Below are 24015 nucleotides of genomic sequence, written 5' to 3'. Positions count from 1 at the left end.
TGCCACGGTTCACCTAAGTATCAAGTATGCAGTGCTTCTATTACCATGATATTCACGTAAACGTTATCATGGTTATATTTTTCAGTAATTTTTTCTCGGGGTCCAAGTTAACTTGGTGTTCATACCTAAGTTATCATGTATATGATGCATTATTAACATGATGTTTATACAAAAGTTACCGGGTACATTTTTGACAACTTTTTTCCATCAGGTCAAATTTATCGTGATGTTTGTGCCTAAGTTATCAGGGTTGCCATGCAGAAATGACCGTGTTGTTTACACATAAATTATGAGGGAGATGTTTCAATAATTTTTTCACCCCCTGTTGAAGTTACCATGACATTTATACGTAAGTTATCGGGTCACGGTACATAAATTACCATGCCATTTGCACAGAAGTTATTGGGGTATGTTTTAACCCAAAAAAGTCCCTATTGTGAAGTTACCATGATATTTACAATGAGGCTACATGAGCAAGGTATACAATCCGTTGGTATATATGGGAGACTACAAAACAACTTGACAAATCCAAAATACCACAAGAAGGAAAATGCTTTTCTGGTTCATATGAAAGTGGAAAAAAGTTAACGATCAGGACGTGGGCTGGGCTGGCGAACGGGGTTGTGGGATCGATCGTCCGGATCTATTGGAAAGATATACGAATGTTCGAAAGTTAAATATTCCCTAAAGCAATTTACGTGAGGTGTTAATGGGACTCTACTAAATTCCCTAATGACCCAGGTTCAAATTTTAGGTGCCGCACACTCACATCAGATTTTTTTTTTCCTGACAGAAATTTTGGCGGCACGGTACAAAAAGCATCTAACATATTTCTACTCACCAGAGTGCACTAGCTAAGGTGGTTAGTCGAGAGAGAGCCCAGCTTATAGTTGGGAGGTACAATTCCTAACTGCGCTGATTCTTTGCGAGTGGGAATCGCTCGCTCCGGACGATCGAGTCGTTCGTATCTATTGCGAAGGTAGGAAAGTTCGGAAGTTACAAATTCTCTTATTTGGTTTCACTAATATTCATATGTTTTTGCACAAACTCGATCAAATTTTAAGATAGTTTGACCCTCTAATAAAGTTGAAAGCACATTCTTTTAAGAACGGACGAAGTATGAGAGAACATAGGCTTTCCCTTTGGTGCAAAATGAGGACTTCATTGGCATCCAACATGTTTTGTCCTGCAAGCACGCGAATCTGAGGTAAAGTAGAATGCTTGGCAGCTGTTATCCTTGCTGCTGTCGACTTTTACGGTAGTGGCGCACCGGCACATTGACATCGGCGTCCCCGTTCAGCACGTACGACCTGTCTGCCATTCTTGATTCTTCTAGCTTTGCACTCTGCTCCAGCTCCGGTCTTCAAAGGCGCGCGTGGCCGGCGTTTGGCGTGGGAAGGTGCTCATGGCGCCTGCGGAGGACGGCCAGCAGCCACTGCACATCCTCTTCTTCCCCTACCTCATCCCGGGCCACCTCATTCCCATGGCCGACATCGCCGCGCTCTTCGCGGCCCGCGGCGTCCGGTGCACCATCCTCACCAGTCACCACCCCCGTGCAAGCTTCCACCATCCGCTCTATCGTCGACCTCTCTTCCCCACCAATCGACATCGCCGTCGTGCCTTTCCCTGACGTCGGTCTCTCGCCGGGCGCCCAGAGCGGCTCCCGTGGTGACCATGGCAAGCTCCAGCAGGCGGCGCGGCTGCTCCGGGAGCCCTTCCGGCAGTTCATCGCCGACCACCACGCCAGCCTCGACGCCGTGGTCTCCGATAGCTTCTTCCCCTGGTCGCTGGACGTCGCGGCCGAGTATGGCGTCCCGCGGCTCGCGTTCCTCGGCACCAGCATGTTCGCCCGGTGCTGCGCCGAAAACTTGCTGCGCGACCACAACCCCAACGACGACGACGGCGGCGAGGGTGATCCTGACGCCGTCTTCTCCGTGGCCGGGCTGCCGCACCGCGTGGAGCTGAGGCGGAGCCAGATCATGAGGCACCCCGACCAGTTGGCGTTCGTCAAGGGCATCTACGCCGCGGACCAGAAAAGCTACGGCGAGCTGGTCAACAGCTTCCACGAGCTCGAGACGGACTACGTGGAGCACTACCGCACGGCGCTCCGCCGCCGCGCGTGGCTCGTCGGGCCGGTCGCGCTCGCCAGCGGCAGCAAAGAGGTGGCGTCCAGAGGCTGGGCGCCGCAGGTAATCATCCTAAACCACCCAGCGGTCGGCGGCTTCCTGACGCACTGCGGATGGAACTCGACGCTGGAGGCGGTGAGCGCCGGCGTGCCGATGGTGACGTGGCCGCGCCACGCCGACCAGTTCTTCAACGAGAAGCTGGTCGTGGACGTGCTCCAGGTCGGCGTCAGCGTCGGCGCCAAGGACTACGGGTCGTCCGCGGAGACCCATCGGGTGATCGGCGCCGAGATGATCGCCGATGCCGTCAGGTTATTGATGGAGGAGGTCGAAGGTGACGCGATGCGAAGAAGGGCGAGGGACCTCGGCATAAAAGCGAGGAGCGTGGTGGAGAAGGGTGGATCGTCCTACGGTGATGCTGGACAGCTGGTGGATGAGCTCATGGCTCGCCGGAGTCGGCAACCGGGTGGTGGAGTGTGATTCGATGGTGACGGCTCGTTACTTTTGAGCTTGCCGCACCATAAAAATCTTACTTTCAATAGACAATGCAACGTTGGAACGCACCAAGAATAGCAAATTGACGTACGATGCCATGCTGAAAACGAAATCCCAAGTTTTTTTTTCTTTTCAAAGAAGAACAGATTATGTTTCTGCATTGGCAATTTAGCATGATACCGAAATGCTTTTTTGAGTCAATTACACCACTAGTGCTAAAACTTAGCACGAAAAGTCAGTTTAGTGCTAAACCTTGGGCATACATTGAACTGGTGTCACAACTTGGTTTTGATGTGCACATATGATGCAAATCACGTTTGTATACTACACGGTGATGACTTGCGCGCCAACGTGGTGTGGGACCTGCTGTCAGCCACCAAAAGATATAATTTATGAGGAACAGTCTTTCACCCAGAGATAGCAGGTTACCTTTCCAACCGCTTATGTGCATCAACAACCAAACGATTCCAAACTGGCCACCATTCAACCTACCACTCGTCAAGCAATGATAGACAACGATACATGATATATAGATCGATAAATAAGCGGTCTATAGTATGGTCATTTGTTAAATCTCTCCTTTTCACAACATATTAACAATCGATGGTCAGATGTCATGAGTCACACTGCCCCCAAAACAAATTTGGTGGCTACGGTTTCAACAGGGAAGACTTTATGATGCTTGCAGACTTGACCCACCAAATATTGACTCAACAATTAATGAAACTTAGATAAACAAGAACTACCATTAGGCATACATTACAGGAAAAGCAAGAGTTCAATGTTTAGAGTAGGAACGACTTTGCCCTTCTAAGGCATAAGGAAAGGTTTTGTTTCATAGCAGTAGTCCAACAACCACACTACATCTGGGTGCTTCGGTGTCATAAGAAGATCAACCAAATTCTCAAATTGCTTCTGTGATTTTGGTGTTGACTGCACAAGCATCTTCACTGCAACCACTTCCCCGTTTTGTAGCAGTCCCTATTTAAAGTCTTTGGTTTATATGGATATTGGTTTATATCAAAATAGTATGGTTGCATATTTGAGGGGGAAAACATATACACATTAACCTTATACCTTATATACCACACCAAAACATCAATTAGCAATTATTCATTCCCTTGAGAAATTTTCTCTGATATCATTCAAATGTTGTGACGACACTTGGTGTCGCTCGGATCCTGTCTGCAACAAAGAAATACTCCTTCGATTAATAAGGGATTTATGTTAGTACTATGTGTTATTAACTTTGAGGTTATATGATAAAAAATATTTACTTCAATATTAGACAAAACTATCGATATACATGTAATGTATTTGTTGTTTTCGAGCACGTAGCACTGCCCTCCTAGTCATGTCAAAGGTGCAGGGTGCCCTCTGCGGGCTAGCTAGAGAGATGCAAGAGAACCTTGCCACAATCATGAAACACCATCTACCGCGTGAATGAGGCACAACCTTAGAAAATGTCCATGCAAGACAACAGGAGAGGACTAATCAACTAGCATGCCTTAATGTGATCCGTTTGAGGAATTAGAGCTAGGTAGTGTGAATTGAAAGGGTAAGACACTTTAAATTTGTCATGTGGTTAGGGGCACCGAAATCGAGGAGAGATTAGACTAGTCTTAGTGAGGAGTAACTTAGAACAGTGTCATACATATGATACTAGTCTATGTTACTATCTTTATCGTGGAAAGTATCATAGAGGTAATATCTTAGATGATTCCATTTTCATTTTGAAATTGCGGATCACATATAAATTCTCAACATCCATCGTACATACCTGCACAGTTAGGTGTGACATTATTGTGATATTGGCTTCGACTTCCTCCAGTTCATGAACAATTTCCTTCACGGTAGGCCTTTTATTTTGGTCCATGGCGACACACCTTAATGCAATCTCAACACATGTCCTCACTCGTAGGATGTCCTCTTTCAGTGATGCATAGCTCATCATTGTCTGCAACCTTTTCGTCCAGTTTTCAGTTACCTGCGTGCAAATTTCATGCATAAATCTCCCTACATAGATACTAGATCGTTGGCAATGCCAAAAGAATTAAACAAACACGTGTATACAATGTGAAAGAGACCTAGGTATGTTCATTCGAAACAGAGATGATTTTTCTTACAAGCTCAAAAAACTGTTCGGGGGACATCTTAGAACATCTGTAATAGCCGTTATTTCCAGCGAGTATTTTTATCATTATGACGCCCAAACTGAACACGTCAAACTTGTTTGATATATCGCCACCATCAACGAACTCCGGTGGCATGAACCCACTGCTTTGATATGGTTAATTAATAACATACAAGGAAAATTTTGGTCAAAAGCTGTCAAAATAACTGGCTTACAGCATGATCCATCAACTTACAGTGTTCCGTCGTGATTATCTGTTGAAGCAACAGGTCTTGACACACCAAGATTTGCAATTTTGGGCGTCATACTTCTATCCAGCAAAATATTACCAGGCTTTAAGTTCAGATGGAAAATAGGATTTCCCTGCAAGCTGTGCAGGTAATTGAGTCCCTCACCAGTCCCTTTGATAATCTTGTAACATGTGGGCCACTCAAGTCCGCAAGATTCATCTACGATTAGTAGAGAAAGATGTGTATAAAATAGGCTATTGAATCATTCATCTTGATATATAGGAAAACTAATATATGTAGCCCATTCGACCATATATATATTTGAAGATAAGGGACACTTCTATTGATTATCAGAGTGGTGCCAAGATGAAACAACTAAAGAAAAGTTTAACTCCTGCCTCTACATATAAGATGCTTACATCTGCACTAATATAGGTTACCATTGATGTGTTTATCGAGGCTTCCGCCTTGCATATATTCGAAGCAGAGCACTCGCTCCACCGTTTGTCCGAAAACAAGTTCCCCCTTGAGCTCCGTGTATTTGTGCCGAGACTCGTAACAGTAGCCAATTAGCCGCACCACATTTTGATGGCATACCTTACTAAGGTTGCAGAACTCGATGGCGAATTGCTTATCATCGAGTCCATGCAAGGGGTGAAACTTCTTCACGGCAATCTCTTCCCCTTTATAAATTGCCTGATAAAATCACCACTTGTCATGGCACATATCGTGATTATATATGTGAGAAGTACAGATGGAAAATATGACAATTAGTCGACCACTTGTCATTGTATAGACCGTGATTACAAATTTGAGAACTAATCATAGTAGATACAATGAGTAGTCGATCATACCCTGTAAACATCTCCGAACCCACCGTTGCCAACCTTCTGATCCTCTGCAAAATTGTTTGTAATAGTTTGAATCAACTGGAAATTAATATCCATATTGTGGTTGTTTTCCACCAGCAAGCTTACAGGACGAGATCTTCTTCTGTTGTCCCGAGAGAAAAAAAAATAGTTATTTCAATGCAGCATTGAAAAACTGCCTGCAGCAGCTAGAAACATGAAAAATTGGAACTTCATCCATATAGGATGTATTTGATTACAGTAAGTGGGTAAAATCTAGATTTTGGTTGGCACATGAATGTAACGGTCGGACTCCAATAATGTGCCGACGGCAAATGAGGGAGCTCAGCTGAGCGGACTATTGTTCGCTACGGGAGGTCATTCGAGCGAACGCCGCCATCTGTGAGTGTTCCCTCAAAAAACCAGTCCCAGCGAGCATCGCCATGTTTGTAAAGAAAACATTGCCATGTTTGTTTTTCTTTTGGGAGAAAAATAAACCTGACATGTTCATTCTTTTTGAAATATTGCCATGTATCTAAGCAAAAAAAAAAACATATTTTTCCATCTTGTAAAAAAGGAGAAAAAAAAGAGGGACAAGAATTCAAATTATGGTGTCCTAGGTAGAGTCTCGCGTCCTTACTACTCCTTAGCCAGTGTTGTGTGCGGGCAGTGTTTTGACTAGCATAGCGTTTGCAGGGTTTTGTATTCACAGCGAACGAGTTTATAAATTGGATGTACTCTTGGTCCTGCATCAAGATTCGTGCAACAAATCTGACGGGAGAGAGCGTGTTCGCCAGATAGCTTTCCAAATCAGAAAGTATTGGATGGAAAAAATCAGATGGGATTACTAGACTGGCAGTTCTGGCAAAGTGCTACATCTCCTACCGTGCCTGCCGATAAAATATGCTGCTTACTCCTGGCCAAGCTCAGACGGCCGCCGGCGCCGCGTCGGAAGGAGGCGGCCTAGCTTGGCAGCGGAGCAGAGCAGCAGATGACACGCCGGCGCATCTCAGACCTCCGTGCGACCCTGCCTACCACACCGTTGCGGCCATCCATGCGTCCCTCCATTGCTGCTCGGTCAACGGAGGCGGATATGAATCGATGCGATTCGAGATGGAGATGGAGATCCAGAGGAGCGGGACCGGCCGCCGGCCGGCGCTGCTGCTTGGAATCGAGAGAGAGAGGCAGGAAGAGAGGCCTCGCTCTGTGAAGAAATCGAACGATGATAGGTAAAGAAAACGAAGCCCTAGTTCGCGTACGTCCTGCGTGGTTTCCTTGGTAGGAAACTAAAAAGCAACGGATTTATACAAGATCGACTAGTGCCAGCCACTGACCTGGAGGCCGGGGAAGATGAGATGAGGAGGATCTCAGTTGCAAGGCGATGATGGATCCAAGTTGCTTGCACGTCGGCGGCGAAGATGAGATGAGGAGGATCCCATCCATCCATCTTGCGACACTGCAACCTTTAAGTGGAGCGTACAGGTAAAACGCGTCGGTTTTTCTATAATTAAACGCGTTGTTAGTCGCACATAGAAGAACAAACGACGTTGACTGGACTCCAAGCTGATGGTTTTTTGGGGATAAATCTGGAGCACATGAAAAGTGGTGCGGGGAAGCGTGTGGTGCTGACATGCCTATCTTGCTAAGAAGATCAGGTCCAACCCAAGAGGTTCAACCACCAAAGAAAAGTATAGTCGCGCTCTCCAGTTCCTCGCGTTCATTCGGCGTGGCGCTTCCAGATTATTGTAGTTCAACGTGTTTTCTTCTGACCCAAGTTTATTTCATTGATCAACAGCGCCGGGATTGAATGAAATAGAGTAAAATGCATGTGGTTATTATACTTGTATCGAAAGCACACTTGATGAATGTCACGGGCCATACTCACCAAACTGTAACGGTTCTTTGAGGATCAGAAATTCAGAATCCTCCAGAATTGCTTCGGAAACTCCGCAGATCAAAGAGCCCCTATTTTCCGAGAGAAATTAGGATTTTTGCCGCTCTCTTGGTTGGGTTTCCCCGGCTTGCTATTCACAACATTGCCTTTGCAAAATTGACATCTTCATTATTACGACATTAGCATCCATTTCTATTATATTTTCACATTAACTAGCTAGTGGAAGGACCAAGCTGCTCTTGTAGCTATCTAACTGTATCATCTAGTTGGACCGAACACTCCTGGTTCGACCGAGCCGCTCCCTTTGGCCGCGTATGTGGTCGCATCGTCGTTCTCGGCACCCGGCCGCTTGCCTTCGACCCACCTGCCCGCTCACCCCACACACCCGCTCCTTGCTCTCCCTGCCCCCCACTCGACACTCGGCCGACGGGCTGCTCGCCTGCGACGAGGAGGGAGGGCGAGAGGAATCTGGCCAGAGAGATGGGCAGATCGGCCTGGGCGTTTTACGCCTCACGCGGCCGGAATGCACGCAAGGTTCCATTCCGGCCGCGTGACGCGTTGTAGGTGGGTCGCACGAGCCTGCTGCCTCATGCTTCTTCACGGCAGTGACCACGACGCAGTCCTTGTTTCCATACTCCAAGAGCCAGAGCATCTCGTTAAGGACGGTCTCTTCGTGCGCTGAGCCCCCGGAGCTAGAGGTGCTGAAATTGGTCTCTAGCATTTTTTTTTTCATCTCCACATTAGTACTTATTTGTCCAAGAAGCTTTATCTGCTATTGTATTCCTAATTTCTTACAGCTCATTTCAACATGCAACCTTCACATTGGATTCCAAAAATTGTGTAATGACCACCGTGTCTGCCCCTGTATAATTAAGCCTTGTTTCGGCCAGCTGGTTAATTTAAAATGGGGTTGGGTCATGTCATATGCAATTATGCATCTCAACTACCAGTGCTGGGTCCATCTTAGGCTCCTACTTGCAGTGATCAACCACTTGGTCAAACTACGCGGCATTGACGAGCAACATCACTGTCGATGCAGCGTTAATCATTGCGGCATTGCTCCCCTTTTACTCCACCATGGCACTAAGTTTAAGAACCTGCTGGTTAAGTATGTCCCTTTGGTTATCACGTATGTGTTCCAAAAATAGAAATTTCAACAAGGTGAAGAGCAGTTAAACTGGCCATAAAAATTCCTAATGCTTACTATGCTAGCTACAAAATGTTAACATGTCTGATACTAGATTTTCTTTCTTTTCCCCCCACCAGGAGAAGCAGTAACATGGGCCATGCAAGTGTGACACCATGGTCTCTGCAATTGCATTTCTTAAAAAAACTACAAATGGTTTCCACGACGACCGGAGACCTGCTAGCGGTGGATATGAATAGAGCCACTTGGAATACACAATGATTCAGTTGCCACCTGCTCCCCATTTTGGCTGCCGGGTAAGTTGACTGTTTTGGATGCAACTGAGTAATTTAATCTGTTTGCATGATGAGATGTGATCATGTTCCATCTTTAACAGAAGACCGAGCTAGCTGCTCATTTTCCTTCCACTTCAACCACGCAAGTTCGCAAGCGCCTTCCTCTCTCGGTTGCAGGCCCTTTTTCAAGGTTTGTGCCTTCGACATTGCTTTCCTTTTACTGCTATTTTAACAACCTATTGGTTGAATGCTTGCCCGTTTGATCTTCATAGATTTGCGTTTTACTGGCAAATCTGCACTAATTCTGTAAGGAAGTGATCATATTTCTGCTGTATGGCACAATAATAGCAGGGAAACAATTGTTCATCACAAACTATTCATCTTTATAATGTATTTTGGTGTTGTGCATGAATTGGATTTGTGCAAGCTTCTTTGTGTACCGGTAGAGCCCATAAAGGTCAACAGGGAGAGGAGCACTTAAATGCCCATCAATTTCTAATGCTTACTGTACCTGTGCAAATATAAACGTGCTTACTGTACCTGTGCAATTTTGCTGTTTTCCTTTACCAGGAGAAACAGTAACATGGACCATGCAAGTGTGGTGCCCAGTATAGCATACCATTTATTGGAACAGATGACAGATGGGTTCTCCGAGGATCGGGAACTTGGAAGAGGCACATATGGAAAAGTCTATCTGGTACGTTTAATATGGTTTCGAAACACAATTTCATACAGTTAGTGTAGGCGGTAGCACCAGACATGTGAATTAAGACACACTTCACATTATATGGTTGACAAATCATTGTCCCCTTCATTTGTATCTACTATTGACGAAAATATAGTCTGTTACTTGCTAGAATAGCAATTTCGTCCATCGCAAAGAAAATTATTCATGCTAATTTATTTAGGCGCATGCCAAAGACAGATGAGGAATGCATTATTTTGGTCTCTACTGATCTTCGCAACTATTCACTTGGGTGTCAGATCTTGCACTGTTTTGTGCTCATCTGTCATGCACCAAATAGTGTATAGCAGTACACGATTTGTGTCACCACATATTCAAACATGAGTACCATTTTGTGCTTTACACTTGTCATATACATTGCTACATTTGTAGAAAATTAAACCAAGCATGTGAGACATTGAATAGGGATTGCGTGCGAATGGGGAGAAGATTGCTGTGAAGATGCTTCATCCCATTCTAGGACTTGATGATGAGCTATTTGAGAAGGAGTATCACAACCTTGAAATTCTCCAACACAAGAATGTTGTGCGTTTAGTTGGCTATTGCAATGAAACTCGGCGGGAATATGTGCCATACAATGGGAAAATGGTTCTCGGTGAAGTGACACATAGGGCGCTTTGCTTCGAGTATATGCAAAATGGAAGCCTTAATGATTATCTCTCTGGTATGATGCATAATGTTCTACTTGTATTTACCTCAAAAAAAATTCTCTACTTGTATTAGTATGTAATATCATACTTTAATATAAACTTTTTGTGGATGCTCTTCATTGCTATAGATGAATCTAGTGGACATGATTGGCACACACGCTACGCAATAATAAAAGGAATTTCCAAGGGTTTGAAATACCTTCATGAGGAACTGGAACCTCCGATGTTTCATTTGGACTTAAAACCAGACAATGTATTGCTGGATGAGAACTGCGTGCCTAAAATTGGCGATTTTGGATTGTCAAGGCTAATCGATGAACGAACGCGTATCACTACAAGTTCTGTAGGAACAATGTAAGCTTAGTTGTTCTCCATGTCAATTGAATTTTTTTGTAATCAAGTAATTTTGTTTGCATTTGACACATGGTATCAGTAATATGTATGATGTGTCATGCAGTGGGTACTTACCGCCGGAATATATAAATCATCATGTAATTTCTAATAAATTGGACATATTCAGCTTGGGTGTTATAATCATAAAGATAATGGCAGGACCCATGGGCTACTCAAAAAGTGCTGAAATATCTTCCCAACAATTCATTGAGCTTGTAAGAAAAAGGAGTTGCCTTTATCGTCATTAGTTGTATATGTTTGAAAAATGGTACTTATTTATGCTAATATACTGCATGTATGTTTTAAATTACCAGGTACATAGAAATTGGAGGAATAGGCTACATGCAGCATCAGTGAATGCACTGGAGTCCTATTGCATACAAGTAAAGACGTGCATTGAAATGGCTTTAACTTGTGTGGAGGTTGACCGACATAAAAGGCCGACTATAGGAAACATCCTTAATAAGCTAAACGAGACAGAAACTGCAAGTCAATTTCCTGATGCGCTACTAAAGGACCCTGGGTCAACAAAGAACCAGGTGCGATCATTAACGGCACAACTGTGTTTTACTATGATTATTTTCCTGCCTAGAAATATTTGGCCAATGGGCTATGGCCATACAATTTATATGTTCAATCCTGACATACTATATTCTGAAAAAAATAATTACAGGGAAGAACGCTTACAACATTGGGAATACATGTGCTTGAAAGATTGATTCTGTAAAATTAATTAAGCCGGGGAAAATCTGAATGAAAGGATAAAATAAAAGTTATTTACATGTTTTTGTTAATGTGTCTTTGGATGCTTGATAATGTAACACCCTTGTTTAACCAAATTATTATAGATTTGGTAGTACTGTTGATTTGGTAAGGTAATGCCTTTTCGGATAGGATTTTAGCTTCTAGATTTTGAGGGAAACCGAATCTCCAATTCCTTAGTGGGCTAGATTGTGAAACAATAATTCTTGAAGAAAATGACTTGCATTGTCAAACAGAGGGGATATTCCAAATCCGCCGGTAGCTTTAACCAGGCGAATTAAGGTGCATTTGAACATTCGTATAACAATTAGCTTTGTTTGTGTTGTGAACTATATTTTCTCACAAGAAACTATTGTTTAAAATTTTCTTGAAATGTTATTTCTAGAAATTTACATCCATAAAAAATAAAAATTGCCAGCACACCAAGCAGTCTATCCTGGTGGGAAGCTATATTTTTTTCGAGAAGGAGGATAACCCCTGGCCTCTGCATTATGGCTCTTGGATCTCCCAAATGAACTATGCAGTCCACAAGACACCCGTTTATATACAAAGTGGGTGGTTGTCCAATATGTGCCTCCAAATGTGCAGGAAAGCCAGCAAACTCACATAACAGAAGCAGAAGAAAAACAGGAGAGAGAAGTGAGCGAAACAGAGAATTGCTTTGGTGAAGTAGTCGACAACTACAAGTTGGATAAAATGGAAAGGTACATGGGCAAACACAAGACACGGGAGGATCGAGCGCGAGAGGCATGGAACCTGGTGGACGAGCATGACAAGGACAACGAAGTTTCTAGGTATGTCAAGGGTCTGAAGTCCCTCTACGGCAATGGACAGTCAACGTTGTGCCATGTGTATAATGCGACCGGAGACACCCTCTACCAAGTCGCCAACTACGACTGGTCTGGCCACATCGGCGGGGCTCCATACCCAGCTACGATTGGCAACGGCCAGTGGGCAGCATTTCATCACATCCACCGGGCCGGCGAGTCGTCAGGTTCGGTAGCCGCTGTCGTGTACCGAGGGAAAAATAAACATGGCCAAGATAAGGACTACATAGTTGCCTGGAGTACCCCATGTAGTTTCTGGCACCGCAATAAGGTACATATATACATCCTAATTGTAATCAATTATTCCTACTTGAGTTCAACCGGTTTTCTGTTTCTAAGCAACATGAAAATTTGTATTTCTAGATCGATTGGTTGCCCATCTTCCATCCTCAAATTTTTCTAAAATGGTATGCAACTTCATTGTTTGAAATGTGCAACCGCACAGCTGCACATTTCTAATCCTGGAGTTACATATATTATCTCAGATATGCCAATGCCTCTGTTAGGTCTAAGATCCTAAGGCTTGCTTTGACTGCAGATTTAACGAAATTATTATCAACTGGATTTCATTTCACACCCCCACAGTTTTTGTAATTTTTGCTGTTTGGACTTATGTAAATCTCTGTCACCTAAACTGCAAATTAATTAGCCGAAAATTGCAGTATCTGAATGAGTGCAAATTTACTCAGACGCCAGGCAACATTTTAGTTCGTAGGTTACAATATGCAGTGACTTTTTTTCGATAAAGGGTGTATTTTATTGATTCATAAGGTAGCATCAAGAGAATACAAGCATTATGAGTACACCCGGCCTCTGCATAGCTAGGATGCACACAGCCAACACCAACATATATGCAGTGACTTGGAGATGAGGATGGTTAGATGTTGATCTGAAAGGATTTAAGAAAAATTCAGGCACTTAAGAATATATACACATGTATTTTACGTTCAGGTATATACACATGTATTTCGCATCAGAGTATATACACATAAATATATACCGGTGCCTATATACATAAATTTAACGTGGGGTATGTATATTTTTATGGGTATGTAGTGAAAAAAAATCACGTCGGGGTATGTACGTATAAATTTTATATTGGGTTATGTACATTTATATGCATGTGTATATAAATTTCAAATCAGGGTAAGTATATTTATGAGTATGTACACATCAATTTCACGTCGGGTATTATATTTATGAATACGTACACATAAGTTTGAAGTTAAGGTATGTACCGTTATGGATGTGTACTACATACACCTAAATTTCAAATCAGGGTACGTACACATAAATTTCAAGTCTGGGTATCTACATATAAATTTCACGTCAGGTTATTTACATGTGTGGATATGTACACATAAATTTCATGTCAGGGTATGCATTTTTTGTATATACATTTTTTTGCGAGGGCTTGAATATGCACTTAAAAATATATTGCTTATTATCATACATTAATTATCATCTTGGGGTATGTTATGTTTGGGGCATATATTTCTTAGGTATATCATTTCGCTTATCGTACATGGATATATCATTTCTAAGTTTTTGTCATAGATGTATTATTATATGTATATAATTTTTTTGTGTTAGGTATATAATACATAGGACAAATTCTTACTACGTGCATGATTTTTTTAAATTTTTAATAGCAAAAAAAGGATGGATGCAGTATATGTTTATGCGTATTGTATTCCGGCTAAGAATACAAGGCAAGGTATTATAGTGCGTATATTATAAATAAACATTTTAAAAGAAACTAGGACTTCTTATCATATATGGGAATAAACGTATGGTATTATAATGCATGCACTTTTATGGCAAGTGTATCATGCATCAATGTTTATGCGTATTTATATATTCGCATCGAGGTACATTTATGTGTATATTTTCATTGGGTATAAACATCAACACGTACTTAAAATGTATGATATTTATGTGTATATTTTTATTGGGTATAACATTAATGCATACAAATTTGCATTAGGTATAATACCCACTAACTAGTATTTCGGTCTAATAGCATATACACGTGGCTATCTCGCGTACATGTACATATATACGTATCCAAGTACAAGTGTTCAGACTATTTTTGTTATGGAAAACAATCATGACTATTTAAGATACTAGTACATGCAAACAAAAGATGGAAAGTCATTATCTTGTCAATTATACACCATGCACTAATAAATAGTACTTGCCATAACGCGCCTAGGTGCCTGGGCACCTAGGTGCCCCAAACAATTTACCTATATACATATATATATATATATATATATATATATATATATATATATATATATATATATATATAACCCCTTTTATTGTTAACATGTGCAGGCTTATTGTGGGATCAGTGATGTCAACTGGTTTCAAAAGAACTTGGAGCAGCTTATGTACATAATTTCCGATGCTGATTATTCTTGTAGCTACAGATCGGGCGGGTGTGAGATTGAAGCAAAAATTAGCAGAGGTCACAGCCCTAAGTTTACTGCAAGAATCAGTTATCGCTGATCAGCCATCTCCCACATTGTCCTAGGCTTACTAAGTTCACTTGTTGTGATCACCCGATTGCATCGCTAATCGTGGCCTGTAACAATTGCTATAACTGCATGTGAACTTGTGGTAAGCGTCGTGCCATGATCATGGCTGCGCCTTCATGTTATATAGGCAGGGGCTTATCCCTGATATGCATACGGAGGGTTGTTGGAGTTACATTTTGGGATACAAGGAAATAGAGGATAGACTTGCATTACAGTCCCTCGGGATAACAACTCCTACAACCTAAAGATGCTGCAACAGCCTATACAAGACAGTATCTGGAACCTCCTCTTGAACGTGACAGATGATGGTTTAACACTGCATTTTCCAAGAAATGTATGACTTGCACTGTATGTACCAGTAGAGAACCTCTTGCCAGTTCCCACTTCCCTGGGATGATATTAGGAATCATAGGCCAATTATTACAAAATTTATCATGCTCACACTGGGTCTCACTCTCAACTCCCTGTCACGACCCTGGATCAGGACGTAACAAATTGATACCAAACAATAGAAATCATTGGATACAAGTGTTCCCGGTGTATGAATAGATTCACCAAACCAAGGTTCACAAGGGGATACAATCCAGAGAGAGAATCAAGGATGGGAAGAGCACATAATCAAGCGTAGAAGAGCAAGAGGTGAATCTCTCGTATGGATCGCAAAAAAAAAAAGATAAGGAAGAAGAAGGCTTCAGCCAATTGACTTCGGTTTGATCTCTCTGTTATGCTTCTGCGATGTTGGAGTTAATCCCGAGTCCGGCTACGTGCAGCTATCCGTGTTCAAGTAGTATACGTGTTGGCCATCTAGTCCGACTGGTTTTGTGCTCTAGCTAGTATAAATATAGATGTACCCCTATCCTTGTAACCATGAGTTGAGTTGATCAATAAAGTAATAAGGCTCGATACGAGCCTTTGGCAATACGCCGAGTCTTTTGTGCTTGCATTGAGTATTAAGCCCAAAGGCTGTTGCGTACATAGGTGTTTAGGCGTGGAGCAAAATCAATCAGCTCGGACGGCTAGCTCTGCACTGCGGTACATCAGCTAGTTGAAGCTTTCTGTGGTGCGGTGCATCTCGACGTAAAGAGACTTCGTCGCAATTGCATCGGCAGGAGCAGTTCAGTAGGTAGTCGTCGTTTGTCGTCGGTCATATCACCGTCGCCGGAAGTACTCAGTGTCGGGACTGGGCCAACAATTGGTATCTAGAGCAAGGTTGATCTTCTAGTAACGGAGGATCATGGCGGAGTACGAGAAGACCAAGCAGCTGGCGGAGTACTCCGGTGCGGCTAAAGTAATTGCTGCTCTGGCGAGTTCGTCGTATCCACAGTTTGATCGCGAGAACTTCGGGGTCTGGAAGGCCCTCATGGAGTGTGGTCTCCGCGCCAACGAGCTATGGGACGCGGTGGATCCCGGAGGCGACGCGTTCAAGAAGGAGGGAGCCGAGCACCGGAAGGATCGGCAAGCGGCGTCGGCGATTTACTCGGTGATGCCGATGTATGTCCTCCAGCACCTAATCGCCAAAGCAACGGCGAAGGAGGTGTGGGATACGCTGAAGCTCATGCTCGAGGGACACACCCGTGTCAAGGAAGCCAATCTCCAAACTCTCCTAAGGAACTACGAGACTTTGGTCATGGGCGATGATGAGTCCGTGGATGCGTTCGCTTCACGGGTGGCTACTCTCGTCAATCGGATTCGCGCGCTTGGGGAGAACCTCACGGAGGCCTTGGTTGTCCGGCGGTTCTTACGCGCGGCACCTCCCCGGTACCTGCAAATTGTCACAGCGATCGAGCAGTGCGTTGATCTCGCGACTCTCTCCATCGACGATCTTGTCGGACGGTACAAGGCTCACGATGAGAGGATGCGGTACAGTCTTAGGGACGGGAGGAACGACGAGCTTGTGATGCTCACAAGGGCACAATGGGTCGCTTTGTCAAAGGAAAAGCAAGGCGGATCCAGGAGCAGCAGCAAGAAGAAGGGGAAGCAGCGTTCGGCGAGAAAGAACTTCGCTGACTCGGACAAAGACTCAGGCGATGAGGCTGCACCACCACCGAGGGGAAAGTTTGACATCAGGAAAGTTAGGTGTTATAACTGCGGCCTCCTCGGTCACTTCAAGGCTAACAGCGAGGAAGCACCGAAGCAGAAGGCGCTCATGGCCCAGCAAGGAGATGAAAGTGACATGATGTTGATGTGCGAACTGGTGGACAAGGTGGATCCGGTTCTTCAAGCGTCGGCTAAAGAAATTGTCATGCTCCGTGAAGAAAAAGTTCACTATCAAGATCATGGTTCGGAAACTCATGTCGATGATACGGACATAGGCGGTGATTCCGAAGCTTACGGTGATGTTACGGGCATAAGTGCTAACTTTGCTGGAGCGGACGCAGCGATTGCCGCGTGTGGTCGGCCATGGAAAAGCAATCTTGCTGCAGACATCGATGGTAATCCGAGAACTTATGTCGATGCTACTGCAATGGTCACATCCACGATGCTTGGAGGATATTCAGCCAGGGCACCATCAGAAGAAGCAGCAGGCAACACAACAGAAGAAGGAACCGAGATCGAAGGCAAAAGCAACGCCAACGCTCGGTCTGATGCTTTGCTGAGTAGGCCGAAAGTACAGGCCACGGGCATCTGTGTAGATGGCCCAGAAACCAAAGATGGGCGTGACCCAAGTGCTACTTCGTGTGCACCAGGAAGCAACAACAGCATACTCGGTACATGCGTTAGTGGTATGCCACTATGTCCTAGTGGACCAGGAGCTGGTGGATCACGTGGTGGTCTATCCCAACCAAGGCAAAGGTGGAGGCCAGAATGGCCAGAATATGGAGACGAAGATGCAGCGGCAATTCTATGTGCACGGGGTGCACTGGCTTCACGCGGTGGCCATGCTAGCAACCCAAGGGGTGCTACACGTGGAGCTTGGGCTGGGATTTTTACAATGCCAAAAGAAATGTGCAAAGTAGAAAATGAGACGTCTCCTCGGACAGCAATGGAGGAGAATGCACCAACACCCACATCCATATTGCCACAACCGGTGTTACACCCATATTCGGAGAAAATTCTTCGGACGCTTGACCCGGTGATGGAGGAAAAGAGTGGGCGACGGTGTCTAACAAGTGCCAAGGAACCGGCGGAAATTAAGGACGCAAATACGAAGGAGTGTTGGCGTCGGGCTATGGAAGCGGGGTTGAGGTTGATCCACGATAACAATGCATGGGAGCTCGTGGATCCTCCACCCAACGACAATGAAAATGCCATGGATTTGAAGTGGGAATTTAAGGTCAAGAAAGATGTTGAAGGGTGCATGAAGCACAAAGCGAGGTTTGTGGCCAAAGAGTATGTGCAAGGGGAAAGTATGGACTTCGAAGAAGTGTTCATTCCCATTGCAAAGATGGAGTCGGTGAGATTACTCATCGCTCTCGCGGTTCAGGAATCATGGAAAGTACATCACATGGATGTAAAATCTGCGTTTTTGAACAGCGAGATAGAAGGAGACGTGTATGTGAATCAACCACTGGGTTTCATCAAAGAGGGAGAAGAGCACAAGGTACTTAAGTTACATAAAATCTTGTATGGGCTATGGCAAGGACCTCGGGAGTGGAACGTCAAACTTGATCGAACATTGATTTCTCTTGGATTTGAGAAAGCCCCACTAGAGCATGCAATGTACAAGAGAGGTGAGGGAAAGGATCGTCTACTAGTTGGCATCTACGTCGACGACCTATTGATAACTGGAGCAGATGAAGAGGTGATTGCAAAGTTCAAGCTACAGATGAAAGAGCTTTTCAAGATGGATGATCTAAGTCTTTTGAGCTACTACCCCGGGATAGAGGTACATCAAAAGACGGAGGGGGTCACACTATGCCAGGAGGCATATGCAAGGAAGATACTTGAAAGCTATGGCATGAAAGATTGCAATCCAAATGACTCTCCAATGAAACCTCGTCTTGAGCTAAGCAAGAAGAGTAAAGTAACTGTCGTTGATGCAATAGAGTATATTGCAGCGGCCGCTGCGGCGTGTCAAGGTGTGTGGCTAGGGAGGCTACACGGTGATCTCTTGGATCGAGATCCGGAACAGGTGGTGCTCAATGTTGATAGCAAGTCTGAAAGTTTTCTACGCGAAGACCCAGTGCGGCATGATAGGAGCAAGCACATAGATACGGTGTATCACTACATAAAGGACTGCGTAGAAGAAGGTTAGATGAAGGTCAACTACGGTTGCACCGATGATCAGATGGCGGATATGCTAAGAAAGGCTTTGGATCGAGAGAAGTTTTTGTAGATGGGAAGAAGGATTGGCGTCGGAACTGTGACATAATGACGTCGTGATTAGGGGGTGAATGTTGGAGTTAATCCCGAGTCCGGCTACGTGCAGCTATCCGTGTTCAAGTAGTATACGTGTTGGCCATCTAGTCCGACTGGTTTTGTGCTCTAGCTAGTATAAATATAGGTGTACCCCTATCCTTGTAACCGTGAGTTGAGTTGATTAATAAAGTAATAAGGCTCGATACGAGCCTTTGGCAATACGCCGAGTCTTTTGTGCTTGCATTGAGTATTAAGCCCAAAGGCTGTTGCGTACATAGGTGTTTAGGCGTGGAGCAAAATCAATCAGCTCGGACGGCTAGCTCTGCACTGCGGTACATCAGCTAGTTGAAGCTTTCTGTGGTGCGGTGCATCTCGACGTAAAGAGACTTCGTCGCGATTGCATCGGCAGGAGCAGTTCAGTAGGTAGCGTTGGTTCGTCATCGTCGTTTGTCGTCGGTCATATCACCGTCGCCGGAAGTACTCGGCGTCGGGACTGGGCCAACATGCGATGCTTTGTAGGCTATGATCAGTGCCACCAGCCCATGTCGACTCGGACCACTGCCCACGTACAACAGCGCATAACACCAGTGCCAATGTGATCCAGGGTTGTGTAGGGTGTTACACTCCCTCCCATTGCATCATGGGTTCGTTAAATTCTGGACTCCCCTAAACAAAAGTTAAATTCTGGACAAACTGCGCATAAAACAATCAAATCACACATGAAACAGATTCAGAGTTTCCTTTCAATCAGGGAGGCCAGACTAGCTGTGAAGTAACGCGCTGGCCAGTGCCGACCAGTATGTCTGTGCCCGGTCCTAGCCAAAATGTACTGGACTGGAGCGTGGCACTGTCAGAAGATACGGCGTCAGCGGGGCGCTGCTGTTGCAATGCAGGCAGAGTCGCAGTCCGTCGTGCTTCTCTCCGACTGCAACTCATCTGAATATGCCGGTTGCAAATTGGTTTCAGAGTTTCCGACTCGCCTCCTTCAACCTTTATTCCTGATGATTCAAAAGGTGTTATTCTAGGTGTCAATTTCAAACTTGGGGAGGCAGATCAGTTGCTACAGTTAATGCGGCAAAATTTGGCTTATGAGTCAGATCCGTTTTTGATTGATGCAACTCAGAAAGCTGCCTTGTGCTGTGTGTATCAACGATGCTACCTTGTAGGATGTAGATAACCATTCCATCTCCTAGCTAGTGCAAAAGTAATTTACTCCAGGCTTTAGAATAGGGAAAGACATGATGAAGACCATCAGTTTGAGGTGGCAGCGATAGTAGTTTTGTAGTAAAAAAATGCCGTGTAAGAGGGTGAAAAGCGACACAACATTCATAGACAATAATGTGTGCCCAAATCAGAGTTATTAGTTTTGATGTTCCACATTCTATTTTTTTTAGAAGCATTCTGTTGTTCTTTTGTGTTGAGTAGCAAGATGATGGTAGAAACACTGAGGCACCCTGAGGCACCCTGAGGCACCCTGAGACAATAATGCTTTGCTCATGCTACACCCTGAGGCACCTTTTCTGAGAAACAAACACTTATATAGCATGATGATTGCGCTCTTTTAGCAAGTCAAGATACTGTAATCTTCAATGTTGTGGATCTGTTCTATTCAGTGTGTTACCTCTGCAACACATATGCAAGCTTTCCTTATTGATGGACCCTTGCGATTATTTCTTGTTTGGATTAATATGTCTTCTGTACTTTCCACAGATAGAAATTAGTGTTTTTAGTAGCTGCTAATTCAAGACAGCAAAATTGAAGACGAAGCAATTAAATAGACCTCAAAGAGAAACACCCTTTTGCAAATAACAACTCAGTAATTGTCTGAATTTAATCACCAACACGTCCATTTTACCACCTGAGACATTCTCGCTTTCTCAGTTCCGCGTAGGAGACTATTGGTCCGCTGTAACATAAACAATGGGTAGCTTCACCACATCAACCACCTTATCCGTCATGGCCGCCTTGAACAATTCTTGATAATCAATCTCCTCATGATCAGATGCTAACTCTTGGTCGATGCGGGTGCTCTGCACGAGGAGCATGTCGTGGCATCGCATGTTGAGCGGTGCCGCCGCTTGCGCTCGCAGCGTTATGGCAATGTACCTCTTCGAACACGGCGGCATGGTTCCTCTGCTCGGCCTTGCGTGGTACTTGGTTTGATTCATCTTCACGTTGAACGCAATGAAGTCGTCCGTCTTGTTGGTCAGCTGCAGGCAGCATGATACGTCCTTCCTTGGCTCGAAGAGGAACCGCATCTCCAGCGTCGGATCCACTGACACAACGTTGGTGTCGCGGCTTCTCTGCAACGAAAAGAAGAATAAGCAAATTAGTGCGGCCGATAGCAATCACATTATTACGTGGATACAAGTTCAGACAGAAAACTGACACGCCAAAAATGCTGAAACAGAGGACTGGAAAACATTGGCAAAAGCTACAGGGACAGTACAAGAGGAGTGGCACCCAACACATGCAGCCATGCCTTTGCAGTGATGAATCCCTCATGCCTACCTGGAGAGTTAGGTCTTCTGAAAGATCAGAAGTTGGTAACATTTTTTGTATCTCTGCTTCTAGTTCCTCAAGTTCTTGGACAATATCCTTTATACAAGGCCTTTTATCTCGATCCTTGTCCACACACCTTAATGCAATCTCAACACACTTAGTGACTCGTAGGATGTCTACTTCGTGTGATGAGTATGAGCCCGGCATCGCCTGCAACCTTTTGGTCCGGTTTTCACTTGCCTGCACGCAACGCAAGCATGGCGCAGTAAGTAAAGTTGTACTCCCAAATAAACTTATGGTCCAGTTTTCGAATATGTGCAGAGTACAATGTATGTTCATGGTTAGATAGAGGATTTTTTTTCTTTTGAGAAAGTTGCATAGGATTTTCTTACAAGCTTAATAAACTCCTTGGGAGGCATGTCAGAACAACGGGAATATACAGTATTTCCAGCCACCATCTTTATAATTATGACGCCAAAACTGAACACGTCAAACTTCTTTGATATAACGCCATGGGCTACGTATTCCGGTGGCATACACCCACTGCATGATATCATAACCATCACATATTCATAGGTAGTGCAAAACTTTGCTAAAAGGATTTTATTAAAATAAACGGCTTCAAACATGAGACATCAACTTACTGTGTTCCTTTGACAATCTCTGTTTGATGTGTTTCTGATGAAGCAAAAACCCGTGACAAACCAAGATCTGCAATTTTGGGTGTCATGCTCTTATCTAGCAGTATATTAGCAGGCTTTAAGTCCAGATGGAAAATAGGGTTATCTGGAGCACTGTGAAGGTGATTTAAGCCCTCGCAAGTCCCTCTGATGATGTTGTAACACGTGGGCCAGTCAAGTTCACAGGATTCATCTACAATTTAAAGGAAAAATAAAGATAGAAAATAGGCATATTCACGAGACACACATCAATAATATACCTCTGATTATGTTCTCTTGCAAACAAATAAATTTAGCCAATTTGTCATCATACATAAATACCTGCAATATGTTTTTCGAGGCTTCCACCCTGCATATATTCGAAGCAGAGAACACGCTCCATCGATTTCGCCCAAATAGTCTCCCCATTGCGCTTGATGTATTTATGCCGAGATTCATAGCAGTAGCCAATTAATCGTACAACATTTTTGTGAGAAACCTTGGTGAGGTTAAGCAATTCACTGTGAAATTGCTTGTCATCAAGTCCTTGCAAGGGATACAGTTTCTTCACAGCAATCTCTTCCCCTTTATACACTGCCTGTTGAAATCACTTGTGAGCACGATCGAGCTCGTGGCCAGTGGTGGCATTATAAATCTGAAAAATAGTCATACCTTGTAAACATCTCCATACCCACCACTTCCAACTTTCTGATCCTCTGAAAAATCGTTTGTAATAGTTTCGATCAAATGGAGTTGCAAATCCATGCTGCTTCTATCTCCCACCCAGGCTTATCCTTGTTGATCGATGATGTTCTTCTTCCTGAGAATGAAATTATCTTCGAAACCAAAGACGAGAGAATATGCTTAATCGTTCAGCAGTTGTTTTATTAAAGCTTAACTTCTTCATCGAAGAGAGCAAAGACTGAAACTATTCAAACCAAAAGTATATTGGAGCACAAACCAGCTGCTAGCTATTTTTTGTTGGTAATGATGAATGATTTACTTGGTTGAAAGAGTAAGTAGAATCAGTAGATATAGATAAGCAAGATTGCACATGTACCACTAACCTGCAAGCGAAGTTGAGACGGAAGATGATAATGAACTTGTTCGCTCCTTGGCGATGAGCATATATCCCATGCATCCAGCCGCACCAGCCTTTAAATCCAGTGACGAGGCATAGTGGAGGTAATTAACGCGTTTTTGATTTGCACACCACATAACTAATTAATGAACAAACACCTCTCTTGTAGTATAACAAAAGGCGCCACTGGTTGATGCATGTGATACCGACATCTCTAGCTAATAAGACCATGTCCAATGCCAACTTCTCTCTCTCTCTCTCTCTCTCTCTCTCTCTCTCTCTCTCTCTCTCTGTCTCTAGAAAATGAATTGTAGACCAATTCAAATTTTGCTTGAAATATATATGAGCATATCATGTCCAGACTGATCCTCGGGGTAAGGTACAAACGTTTCCTACTACACGATGTAC

The 24015-nt window shown here is 44.0% G+C and overlaps 3 protein-coding genes and 1 pseudogene across 4 annotated transcripts; 2 read left to right on the top strand and 2 right to left on the bottom strand.

Annotated features, from left to right (window-relative positions):
* Positions 1 to 1306: 1306 nt before the first annotated feature.
* On the top strand, positions 1307 to 2887 carry LOC123186984 (scopoletin glucosyltransferase-like; annotated as a pseudogene).
* A 448-nt stretch (positions 2888 to 3335) lies between these two features.
* Positions 3336 to 7415, bottom strand: LOC123186985 (putative receptor-like protein kinase At4g00960). Of its 2 annotated transcripts, XM_044598729.1 has the most exons (8): positions 7165 to 7415; positions 5837 to 5975; positions 5423 to 5678; positions 4988 to 5201; positions 4745 to 4895; positions 4399 to 4605; positions 3696 to 3803; positions 3336 to 3599 (listed from the first exon to the last, which is right to left on the bottom strand). In XM_044598729.1, the coding sequence occupies exons 1-7, from the start codon at positions 7275 to 7277 to the stop codon at positions 3732 to 3734; spliced, it is 1152 nt and encodes a 383-aa protein (XP_044454664.1). In that variant the 5' UTR covers positions 7278 to 7415; the 3' UTR covers positions 3336 to 3599; positions 3696 to 3731. The 2 variants fall into 2 exon arrangements, with proteins under 2 accessions (XP_044454664.1, XP_044454662.1); XM_044598727.1 differs by having other exon boundaries at positions 3336 to 3803.
* A 2314-nt stretch (positions 7416 to 9729) lies between these two features.
* On the top strand, positions 9730 to 12982 carry LOC123191330 (cysteine-rich receptor-like protein kinase 40). Its single transcript, XM_044604115.1, has 7 exons — positions 9730 to 9843; positions 10297 to 10555; positions 10670 to 10895; positions 10999 to 11090; positions 11256 to 11473; positions 12285 to 12794; positions 12887 to 12982. The coding sequence occupies exons 1-7, from the start codon at positions 9730 to 9732 to the stop codon at positions 12980 to 12982; spliced, it is 1515 nt and encodes a 504-aa protein (XP_044460050.1).
* An 8153-nt stretch (positions 12983 to 21135) lies between these two features.
* On the bottom strand, positions 21136 to 23766 carry LOC123184266 (cysteine-rich receptor-like protein kinase 37). Its single transcript, XM_044596413.1, has 7 exons — positions 23594 to 23766; positions 23199 to 23362; positions 22869 to 23124; positions 22512 to 22740; positions 22260 to 22410; positions 21877 to 22107; positions 21136 to 21668 (listed from the first exon to the last, which is right to left on the bottom strand). Exons 2-7 carry the CDS (start codon positions 23289 to 23291, stop codon positions 21261 to 21263), a joined length of 1368 nt encoding a protein of 455 aa, XP_044452348.1. The 5' UTR covers positions 23292 to 23362; positions 23594 to 23766; the 3' UTR covers positions 21136 to 21260.
* Positions 23767 to 24015: the final 249 nt, after the last annotated feature.

Source organism: Triticum aestivum, chromosome 2A (assembly GCF_018294505.1).
Source record: "Triticum aestivum cultivar Chinese Spring chromosome 2A, IWGSC CS RefSeq v2.1, whole genome shotgun sequence".
NCBI lineage: Eukaryota > Viridiplantae > Streptophyta > Magnoliopsida > Poales > Poaceae > Triticum > Triticum aestivum.
This window is presented reverse-complemented; position numbering and strand designations above follow the sequence as displayed.